Consider the following 11,074-nt stretch of genomic DNA (forward strand, 5'->3'; position numbering starts at 1 on the left):
GCGAACCACAGGCTGGGGCTTGGGCAGGTTGCTGTCTTCTTAGTACGACGGCTCCTCCCCGTCCATCTGGGGCTCAGGGCTTCCCTCCCCACTGCAGCCTGTGGACTGGGGTCTCCTTCAGGACCCAGCCCCGTCCCTTTGCGCCTAGATGGATGGCTGCTGGGCTGGTGCTACATTCTTCTCAGCTCCACTTACCAAAGCCACATCCCCCTGCTCTGCAAATGCAAACAGACCTGGCGGGGGGCGGGGGAGGGGGGGCCTTGCCCTGTGCCTTCTGCCCTCACCGTCCCCTGTGACTCATCCTGAAGTCCCACCTCTTAGGAGAAGGGCGAGGATGCCTGAAGAAAGGGAACCAAATGCTGGCAAAGAACCCCCGAAACTGGTGCTTCTGGTTTTGATCAGATACCCGCTCTAGTTTAATAAGGGTGGGGACGAGGCTTCCCAGGGCAGCTGCGAGGCAGGCAAGTTCTCAAGGAAACTGAATGGAATTAAGGTGAGGGCAGAAGGAGCAGGAGGATGCAGGAGACTGAGAAAAGCCCCCTCCTCCTTTTCCCCGCCCTCCTCCTCCCCCTCCCCCGCCTCCTTCCCCTTTCCCTCCTCTTCCTCCACCTCCTCCCCTCCCTGCTCCTGACTGGGTGGCAGAGGGAAGCTTTGCTTGAGTTCAACAGCCTGGAGGGGGCAGCTGGGGCCACCCCAGTTGAGGACAGAGAGACCTTCCCCCAGCTGAGTGTGCAGGAGGGTCTTCCCCACAGCGGCCCAGCTCCTGGGTGTCCTGTTCAGATTTATCTCAGGCGCAATCCGGGAAATGTCTGGCCTGGGGCGGGGGCGGGGGGGGGTGGTCATCATTCAGGACCCCCATCTGGAAGCTTGGTGACTGCACCCCTGAAACGTTCTGCTTCTGCTGCCCCGTTTGGTCTCCCTGTTTCCAGTGGGCAGGACCCAACGCACCATCCCCAGAATCCTTCTGTCTTTTGCAATCACGCTTTCAAAACATGCTGAAGAGGATTTTGATTCTGCTAGAATCTGATGTTAAAATAATATTTCGTTTCTCCTGTGAGAGGAAATCTGTTGTTTGCCTACATCTGAACCCGCTGACCGAGAAAAGGAAGAAGGGCTTTCTCCAAACAAAAAGAGACAGCGCTGAGCCAGGGCGCACGTTCTGAGCGAGAGCCGGGCGTCTCCGTGTTATTTTATGAAGAAATAAAGAAGGTAGGGATGTGTTTTCAACGCCGGTGCCCCCCACCGAGGCCCCACCACCGTGGAAATGTGTTTTCATACCTTCTTTGTAACCTCAGTCTTCCTGGAAGAGATGACAGAATGATTAATCCCCATTTGAGACAGGACCACTGTGAGCCTGGGGTCTTCTGCCCCAGCCCCGTCCACACCCGAAGGTCAAGGCCAGGTGCCTCGGGAAGAGCTGAGGCAGCAGCATTTGGCCCTCTGCACACCTGCCCACCTGCACACCCTCCTTCGAGGGGCTCCCCACTCCCGAGACACATGATGTGCAGGCTTTCCTTCCATCTCATTTTGTGTGCTTTACACACCCCAGGGGGCTTCCAGGATTCGGGTCAGACCCCGTCCAGCATGCAGGGTGTATGAGTAGGGTGTTGGGAGACGTGTGAGCTGGGTGTCCTTAAAACTTGTTTGCTGGAGTTCCGTCGTGGCTCAGTGGTTAGCGAATCCAACTAGGAACCATGAGGTTGCGGGTTCAATCCCTGGCTTTCCTCAGTGGGTTAAGGATCCGGCGTTGCCGTGAGCTGTGGTGTGGGTTGCAGATGCGGCTCAGATCCCGCATTGCTGTGGCTCTGGCGTAGGCCGGTGGCTATAGCTCAGATTCAACCCCTAGCCTGGGAACCTCCATATGCCACAGGAGTGGCCCGAGAAATGGCAAAAAGACAAAAACAAAACAAAACAAAACACCTGTTTGCTGAAAGCGAAGAGAGTCAGGCCACCTGGTCATTCCTTGGAAAGTCTTATCTTTGTAGTTCAAACAGGAAAACACAGACTCCGTGGTTCTGGGCGATCCTGGGGGTGGGGGTGGGGGGCATATCGAGTGTCAAAGTGGAAAAAGGCCTCATCCAGCGAGTGTAGACAAGTCCTAAATCAGTAGAGGGGGAGGGACAGGAGAGCAGTTTCTGGTGTCGTGAAAATATTCTCTATATTAATGCAGCAGTAGTCCCATGAATGTATGTTCTTCAGGATTCACAGAACGTTTGCTACAACGGCAGTTATATGGTCATTTGAAGAAGAAATAAAGTTCATTAGGCCCCATACAGGCCCAGGCAGCTCTTCCCCACCTGCAGAGGAAGGTGGCCCCAGGCAGTGGCCCGAGTGGCCACCCGTGACCGGCAGCCAGGGGTTCAGTCCCAGGAGACTGTGACTCCCCTGGGGGCTGGGCGCCCAGGCCCACCGCCCACTGCGGAGCCCCCTGCAGCTGACAGATGAACAGGCTGGGCACTGGCCCAAGTCCCATAGTGATTGTTATGGACACTGGGCGGGTCGCTCATTTTAAACTGCAGGGCTTTCCTCTTTGGTGTGTTTAGACTTGGGGCCCTCGAGGTGCTTGCTGGGGGATCCTTTTGGGGTGTGGTCCCCCTTCTCTGTGGCCCTCCTGGGAGCACAGCGGAGGGCTCTCCTTTCTCAGATTTAACGGGCCTAAGAGTGATAAGTGCAGCACTCCACTGTCCATGTCCCCCCTAGGGCTCTGCTCGGTGCCCCAGACTCCACCAGGACACTTGTGGGATTAGGAGGGGTCAAGAGAGCACTGACTGTCTGGAAAGAACCCTCTCCACTTTCTGGAAACCTTAAACTTGCCTTCAAGACACTCCAGAGATCAACACACATTTTTCTTTTTTCTTTATTCTTCTTTTGTTATTTTTGTTTTGTTTTTTTGGCTTTTTACAGCCACACTCATGTCATATGGAAGTTCCCAGGCTAGAGGTGGAATCAGAGCTGCAGCTGCCGGCCTACCCCACAGCCACAGCAACGTAGGATCTGAGCCACATCTGCTACCTGCACCACAGCTCATGGCAATGCCAGATCCCTGACCCACTGAGCAAGGCCAGGGATCAAACCTGCATGATGCTATCAGATTCGTTTCCACTGGCCACGACGGGAACTCCCGCACACCATTTTTCCTTTATGCATTTGTGTACCAAGCAGTTCAAATCCAGTGCAAATGCTGACATTGACGGAGCACCTGCCTCGTGCAGACCTGCGCTAGGGCCCCTCACCTAGTCCTCCTGGAAACCCCAAGAGGAGCCTGCCTGCACCCTGTTACAGGCTTAGGGGATGAGGGATACCATGGCCATGGGACACCCTGGTCAGGCTGGAACTGAGCTCCAGGCACACGCAGGCATGCTAGTCCTAGTGGATGCTCAAAGTGGAAGTTGTGCAGGCGTTGCTGCTGAGGACCCGTGAACAAGCCAAAGTGGCTGTTACCTTCTCAGACGATCTCAGTATGTGACAGATCACCAGCTTCTGTAAAACTCCTGGAGAGGCACGCTGGCACCGAGGACAGAATTCAGCGTCTCTAAGCTGACCTCCAGTCCCCCTCCACTTTTCTCTCTCCATCCTTGCTCTGCTGCCTCATCCCGGACCCCCTCCTCCTGGCTCACCTCTCTCCACACCCTATGCCAAGGCTTCCTGTGCAGGGCCTTTGCACATGCGGGGCCTTCCACCTGGCCTGCTCTGCCCTCCACTCCACATTGGCCAAGTCCTTCACGGTCAGCGATGTCAGCTGGTCTGGCAGCCTCTCCAGCCCCATCACGCTCTTCTCCCAGCTCCCATCACTGCTTATAAAGCAAGTACAGTTTGGGGATGACCATTTGTTGCATGTCTCTCTCCCCCACAAGAGCATGAGGTACAGAGCACACACTCAATAAATATTTGCAAACTGATCCCAGGGGGTCGGTCTGAGGGCTAAGAAGCCAATGGACTCAGAAAATCGACTTCTGACTCCACCACCCTGGCCTTCCACCCTGGCCCTGTGAGCCCCAGGGCACAGTCAGCAAATGCCCTCACCGCTGGACTGGGATCTCCCCAGCCATCTGGAGGTAGCAGCTCATCACTCCGGGGGCCCACTCCGACTGAAAGTGCTGGGGATCGTTTTAGAGCTGATTTGTTTGTCTGGCCCTCTCATCTCTTTCAGGGAAAAGCTGAGGTAATTTACCTGCTCGGAAAACCTCAAGACAGATATGCTCTGTCACAGGGAGGCTGGTCTCCCACAGGACAGGAAGTGAGCAGCTTCAGGAGGCTCAGCAACTCCTCCACCCCCACCCCGTGTCCTAGGGTCCAAGATGCTCCAGGAAGGGTTCTTGTCTCTAGTCCTGAAAGTGTGTTTTTTTTGTTTTTTTTTTAACCAAATAAATAAATAAAGTGTGTTGGGTTTCTTTGTGTTCTTAAGAGCATACCCTGCCTTTGGAGGAAGAAATCCTAAAGCAATGAGCCTGGAAAGTCACTTTGACTGCTCCTTGGGGGCAGATGTTTTTGAGAAAGGGAAGGCAGGTACCAAAGATGCCTTGTAAGGTACCACCCCCTCCTCTGGGCCCCAACCCCCCACGCCCACTCAGGCCACAATTTATCTGCTCCTGCTTTGCCCCACCCATCAAGTTCTTCCTTCACAGGTTCCTGTAACTGAATGTGGTTTTCTGGCAGCCTACCAGAGGCAACTCTGTGGCACTGGCCATCTGCGCTCCCCCCACACCCCAAAACTGTCTCCTTCTTTCAAGATGGATGTTGACATCTCCAGCTGCATCTTCACAAGAGCAACTGCTCCGATTAAAACTGACACATTTGGCATCATCCAAATATACAAAACAATTTGGATATTTGACTGAATGCACATTTCTTCCAACTTCTGCTTTCTAAAAACTTTCAGAGCCTGGCATATAAATTTCAGCCAGTTCCACAGTCCCCGGAAAATGGGGCCAAGACATGCATGTATTAAAAAGACAGCATTTCTAACCTCCAAGAGAAACGAGGATGATTTAAAACTACGAGACCTTGGCATCTGGGCCACAGACACTCCTCACGACTTCTGGGTCTGCAGACCTCGGAGAGATGGTGCCAAACCATTCTTGGAGGGAGAGCCAGCTAGGATCCTACAGATGCCCCGAGAAGGACTGTTTCTTTAACTCATCCTAGCAAATAATCCTATAGTATATTTTTAAAACACATAGACATAAGTTCTGCCTATGAAGTTGTTATGGTTACAGAAGGAAAAAATAAATATTTGTGCACACAGACATAACATGAAGTCAGAGAAAACAGTCTCCTCTGGAAAAGATCTTTGCAAGTCAGAGATGGAGCCAGGAGCAAACAGAGCCGGTGATGGGGTGTGGGGCAGCATTTACATGCACCTCTCGGCATCTGCAATGTTCAAGAGCCTTGTTTAATACCATGAAATGAGAGCCTGGGAGTGAGGTGAACAGACACAAAACCCAAGAGCTGTTATTTGTTTATTTTCTACATGTGACGTCATAAGCAAGTGTTTTGCCTGTGTTCTAGTTTATCTCCAATAAATAAATAACTGTACAAATATGCTGAGTTTACAAAATTGTAGAGGAAAACCTTTGCATTACAAAAGCTACACATACATGACAGATTTTTCCATACACTGAAGCTTGAAGCATTTCATTCTTAGCTTACTTGAACAAAATACCCTGTGTGGCAACGGTCTAAAGGTGTGTACCTCGGCTTTTCTATCAGAAAGCAAACTTATTCGATGAAAATTCCTCAGTTTGTTGACAAGATAAGGCCTGTCTTGGCTGCTACTTCTTACTGATCCATGGTTAATCTGTTCCAGAAAGTTGGAAGCTGCCTGGAACCACTCTCCTCAAACTGTCCTAAGCAGACACACCCACCCCACCCACCCCAGCTTCTAACCTCGTTAAAATGCACATTCTCCTGCGGGTGGTGGGATGGAGCCTGGAGTGTCTGCACGTCTAACCTTCTAACCTAACCGGTTGGCAGGGGCAAACCCACTTCTACTCCAGGGTCCAGGGCGAATGTTCCAAATGGCTGGGCTTAGGATGCCCCTTTGAAGTAGGAGAAATTCTCAAGGGCCTGATGAAGGTGAGGCCCTCGTTGGGCACGCTCCAGGCTCCATCCCCAAGCTCCCAAATCCAAAAAACAGGTTGAGCTGGTTTTATTTGGGGCTGCAAATTGGAAGAACTGGAAGAGTCAAAATGGTCATTGGCAAGAATCCTGCAGCTCAAAACTCTCTTCCACTGTCTCCTGGGAGGCCCTTCCATCTTCTCTCAACTTAGAGCAACCATGTGAACGAACATTTTCAATACTGTCAAAAGTGACTCTTAACTATAGGAATAATGGGAAAAGACCGTGCATAAGAAGCTTAACAACAATGACGCCTTTTCAGTCCAAATCAAAACGCCAGCGACAATAAAGCCCAAGTTCATTGTTTCAAAAATAAAAGTGAAAATCTCCTGGGGCTAAATTCCTAGGACCGGTCCAGCAACATGAGTTTAACAAATGCCCTTCACATCTTAACCTCTGTTAAAATGATATCGCTCCAGAAGCCTGACAGTTCAGGATAAATTAGCAAATCAGGTACAAGAGCAAATCCCCAACCACTCTTATTTTTAGTGTTTTTAGAGCAGTTCTGCCCAGACAGACAGCGAAGAGCAGAAGCAGGGTCTGACACAGGCAGGGTGGCTCAGGGGGGTTGGCAGAGTTCCTGGGAGGGGAAATTGGGAGAAATGAGAGGGATGAAATGGGGCTGGACCTCATAGCTTCCAGAGGGCTGAAGAAAGCGCCATTCACCAAGGCAGTTCAGAGGCTGGCATGCTGAGTGGGAGGACATAACACACACAGAGAGGGGAAGGGAGAGAAGGAGGGAGGGATACAAAATAAGTGTTGGAGACACAAGGGCAGGGAAACAACCAAAAGAACAACAACAACAACAAAAATCCTAAATGCTTAAAAAATAAATATCTTGGACATTATCCACCAGTGAATAACACACACAGGTCCACTGGGATCAAGTCCTCTCCAGAGACCACCAACCAATAAGGCTCACCCCTCCTGTGCCCCTTGGCGAGGGCATGGGACACTCAGCAGTCTGTCCCTATGAAATGGTCCTCTGTCCACTTGTCCCTTGACATCACGGAAGGGGCTGGGGCCATACTCCTTCCAAGCCCCCCTCCCCCAGCCGGGAGGGGCTCCAGTTCTGAGTCCAGCTAAAGTGCGCTGGGGTGTTGGGGAGAAGGGCTGGGGAGGGGAGGGAAAGGCCACCGGCCTGGGCCAAAGAGAGAGGCCCTTTAGAGTTTCTGAGGCATCTGCCCCACGTGCTGCAGCACCACCTCCTTGGCTGGGACGCCGCACTTGTACTCCAGCTCGGCCCTTGAGGTGCCTTGCTTCTTGCGCAGGTGACACAGAAGCGCCAAAAGCGCCACGACCAGAGACAGGGTGGCGATGGAGATGCCAGCCAGCACGCCCGAATGCAGGGGCCGGGCGGGCGAGGGGCGAGCGGTGGTGCCAGGAGTCGGGCTCACCGCAGGCTCTCCAGAGCCAACGTCCTCGTCGCCGCCGCCCTGCTCGCGGCTGTTCTCCTGGATGGGGTCGCAGTCTGTGCCGGCGTGACCGGCGAGGTCCAGCTGGGGCCCGCAGATGCACTCATAGGTGCCGGGGAGGTTTCGGCACTCGCCGGGGCAGTAGCCGTTGTTGCACTCGTCGATGTCCGTGCATATGGAGCCCTCGTCCAGGATGTAGCCGTCAGGGCACTGGCAGCTGTCCTGCTTGTTGGGGTCGCAGTCGGCAGGGCACGAAGTCTGGTTGCAGAACATCTGGCACCTGTGCGGGGCGTGGGGGACGGGCGCGAAGCCCTCCGCGCAGACGCAGCGGTAGCCAGTACGGCCCACCACCTGGCACTCGTACTCGCAGTCCGTGCCGAAGCATGGGTCCACGGGCTCTACGCACTCGCCGTCCACGAGCTCGTAGTTGGGCAAGCAGTGGCACTGGAACCCGCCCTGTGTGTTGACACAGCTCTGCGGGCACGGACTGGGCACCTCTGCGCAGTCGTCCACGTCCTCGCACCGATGCCCATCGGCAGCCAGCCGGTAGCCCGCCTCGCAAAAGCATGTGTAGTTGGTGGGCGCGTCCAAGGGGTCGTGGAAGCAGATATGCTCGCAGAGTCGGTGGCACGGGTGCTCCGCCGGCGCCTCGCAAGAACGCCCATCCTCCTGCAGGGCGGCGTCGGCGGGGCAGAGGCAGCGCGACTCCCCCGCGCTCCCGTTGCACGCGTGCTGGCAGCCGCCGTTCTCAACGCCGCAGGCCCAGGCACCCGGCGCCTCCCGGACCCAGCGCGCCTGGGCCTCCCCGGGCCACACCGCGCACTCCAGCTCCACCCCAAGGGGCGTCACCGCGACCGAGCTGCCCACCGGCAGCGCCTGGAAGTCCGCGCCACGGGCCCCGAACGGAGTGCTGTAGGTGATGGAGAAGCTGGCTGCCTCCGCGGCGTCGGACTTCACAGCCAGCGGCTGGCAGGAGGCGGGGAAGTGGAACTCGCAGAGGAAGCCGTCTGCCTCCGCTTCGCACTGCTGCTCCTCCCAGGCTGGCTCTCCCGGTACAGGGGCCCCTGCCGCCGAGACCGCGACGCACAGCGTACCGCAGATGGGCTCCTCGTCGCCCTGTGGCCGCGCCCACATGCTGTAGCTGGTGTGGTTGTCCCCTGTAACCCACTGGAAGCCGCGCAAGGCTCCGCGGTGCCGCGGCTCGACGCAATCGCGCGGGAGCTGCAGGCCTATCCAGAGGCGCGGGCCATCGCCTTCGCCGCTCAGTAGCAGGGAGATGACCTCTGCTGCCACCGAGGAGCGCACGGTCATCAAGTGGCCCTGTAGATGCTCGCAAGCCTGGCTGGCAGCGAGGAAGGTCGCGGGGCCCCGGAAGAGCGCAAAGCAGTCATGCTCGACGCACTGGCTGCCTAGGGGCTGCGCTTCAGGGAGCACGGGGAACCCGAGGCCGGCGGGGGCCAGTACTCCAAGGAGCAGAACGCGGAGCATGGTGTCAGCACGCCAAGCGCAGGGGCCCGGCCGGGGCTGAGAGGCGCAGGGAGCTGCCAGTGACAGTCGCTCGCGTTGGTCTCGGACCAGATGTGTCCGGCCGCCGCGCGCAGCCCCAGCGAGGCAGCCTCTGACAGGCCGGCGGGTCCGGCCCGAGTTTATAAGTGCGCGGCCCCCCTCCCTGGACGTTCGGGAAAAGGAAGGAAGTGCCTGGTGGGAAGGGCTGATGCTGCATTCTCGGATTACTGGGTTCTCCGGACGCCCTGCGCCCGCCCTCGCGCCCGGGATCACCTCTCCGGGATGAGTAAACTGGGCGCCGGCTGGGAGGGCTCCGGGCGGGGCCGGCAGCGCAGGCGCCCGGGAGAACCGCACCTCTGTCTGCCCGGCGACGGGACCGCCCGGCCACTCGACCCCCTCGCGCGCAGCCCTACCGGGGCCGTAATCCTCAGCCCTCTTTAACCTCTTAGTCTTTGTTTTCCGTCATCGGTGTGTACTTACCACCTATTTCAAGGAACTCTGGGAAGAGGGAGTCAAGGAGGAAGGCTTGAGATGAAGGGTGGGGACTTAGCCCAGGGCCTCGGGAGGAGGTGCCCGCTGCTCAGAGGGTTTAGGAGAAGGGCTGCTAGGGGCAAGGAGAGAGGGGCAAGGAGAGAGAGCCAGACCGCCTCCGCCGGGGCACGGAGCTCTGGAGACTGGCGCTTGGAAAGGAGGGCGTGGCTGGGGCGACCACGAGCAAAGGAGGATCCTCCCACCCCCAGGTGGGACCCGGGAGTCCCTGAGCGCGACCTGCCACAACCAGACTTCATCTGGTGGGCAAGTCATGGGGATGCTCTCAGGGCTGCAAGGTCACCCTTCAGCAGTGGTGACAGGCGAATTCCTGCAGCCCGGTAGGGGTGGGCGTATTTGGGGAGCAAGTTGGCCTGTTTGGTCTGAGTTCATCCAGCCTTGCAGAGGGACAGTCCATCTCCACCCCTGAAGGGACGGATGGGGTGCCCTGGCGAGGCGAGGGGCTCCAAGCAGGTCACATTCCCATCTTTTAAGGGGGAGAAACCAGATTGAGACAGGAATGTGCAAATGCACTTGTGCAGCAAAGGACACCGAAGAGGGGCGGTCCCTGTGCATGAGCGCTGGAAGGAGGTGGCAGGAATCTGTCACTTTCACAGCCTTATCCGCTTACTCAGGCTCCAGGAATGCGAAAGGGTGGGCCCAAAACCGAACGGAGTGTGGCAACCTTTTTTTTTTTTTAACACCCTGTGCCATCCTCTGCTCAGCGACATGCCGGGTGGCGGCGCTGTTGAACTCTTAACGAAGCCAAAGATGTGGGAGATCTCCAGCCTTGTTGGGCTGAAAGGGTTAGGCGTGCGGGGAGGAGGAGGCCTCTGAGGGCAGGACACGCAGATCCCCCATCTTACCCGGGGGTCGGGCCCCCACTTCCAACAGAGCCCAGACCTGGAGAAACAGGAGAGCGTGGCGGCCTCACAAGTAAAGACAGGCACCTGCTGGCAGCTGAGGACTGTACTGACCGCAGTGACCTTGGGGCAGGGTGGGGCGGCGATAAGCCACAAGTGAAAGGGGGAGGAACTGGGGTCCCTTTATACTCCTCAATGCCGGCCTGCTGACTCAGAGCCTCCTGAATCCCACTGCCCCCGTGCCCCACAGGAAGGTCTGAGGCTCCTTTGGAAGGAGGAAGGAAAGACACCCCCCCCAGATCAGTGGGAGTGGGGCGGGTGCTGGCCTGACATCCCGCTGGCGGTGGGGCTGAGTCAGGGGCCCCCGACTCTGCAAGAGTCTGTACCACTGGGCCTGGGGCGGGGGGAGTGGCTCCAGATCCCGGCTGGAACCAGCTACAGAGACTTCAGAGGTGGGTGCGTGAGACAGGAAAGGGGACAGGACCAGCCACACCCTTGGTTCGACATTAGCCAAACCTCTCAGGACAGACAACAAAGCAGTAAAGGAAGGGCGGGACCCTCGGAGGGGTTGAGGGACCATCAAGGGTCAGGTCTGGCCCCCACCAGGCTGGGTCACTTCTTGAACACGTTCTGCCTGATTCACTG

At 56.6% G+C, this 11,074-nt stretch overlaps 1 protein-coding gene across 2 annotated transcripts; it reads right to left on the reverse strand.

Moving 5' to 3' along the window:
- Positions 1–5,446: 5,446 nt before the first annotated feature.
- THBD (thrombomodulin) lies at positions 5,447–9,155 on the reverse strand. Of its 2 annotated transcripts, XM_085002703.1 has the most exons (2): positions 6,176–9,155; positions 5,447–5,928 (listed from the first exon to the last, which is right to left on the reverse strand). In XM_085002703.1, exon 1 carries the CDS (start codon positions 9,018–9,020, stop codon positions 7,281–7,283), a length of 1,740 nt encoding a protein of 579 aa, XP_084858829.1. In that variant the 5' UTR covers positions 9,021–9,155; the 3' UTR covers positions 5,447–5,928; positions 6,176–7,280.
- Between the last annotated feature and the right edge of the window lie 1,919 nt (positions 9,156–11,074).

Source organism: Sus scrofa, chromosome 17, assembly GCF_054392235.1.
Source record: "Sus scrofa isolate SSC_HxYL_T2T_F1_AM1 chromosome 17, Sscrofa_HxYL_maternal_Yorkshire_Landrace_v2.0, whole genome shotgun sequence".
Taxonomy (NCBI): Eukaryota; Metazoa; Chordata; class Mammalia; order Artiodactyla; family Suidae; genus Sus; species Sus scrofa.

Excerpts from the sequence above, each read along its gene's own strand:
- THBD (XM_085002703.1), bottom strand. The coding sequence starts at position 9,020 with ATGCTCCGCGTTCTGCTCCTTGGAGTACTGGCCCCCGCCGGCCTCGGG.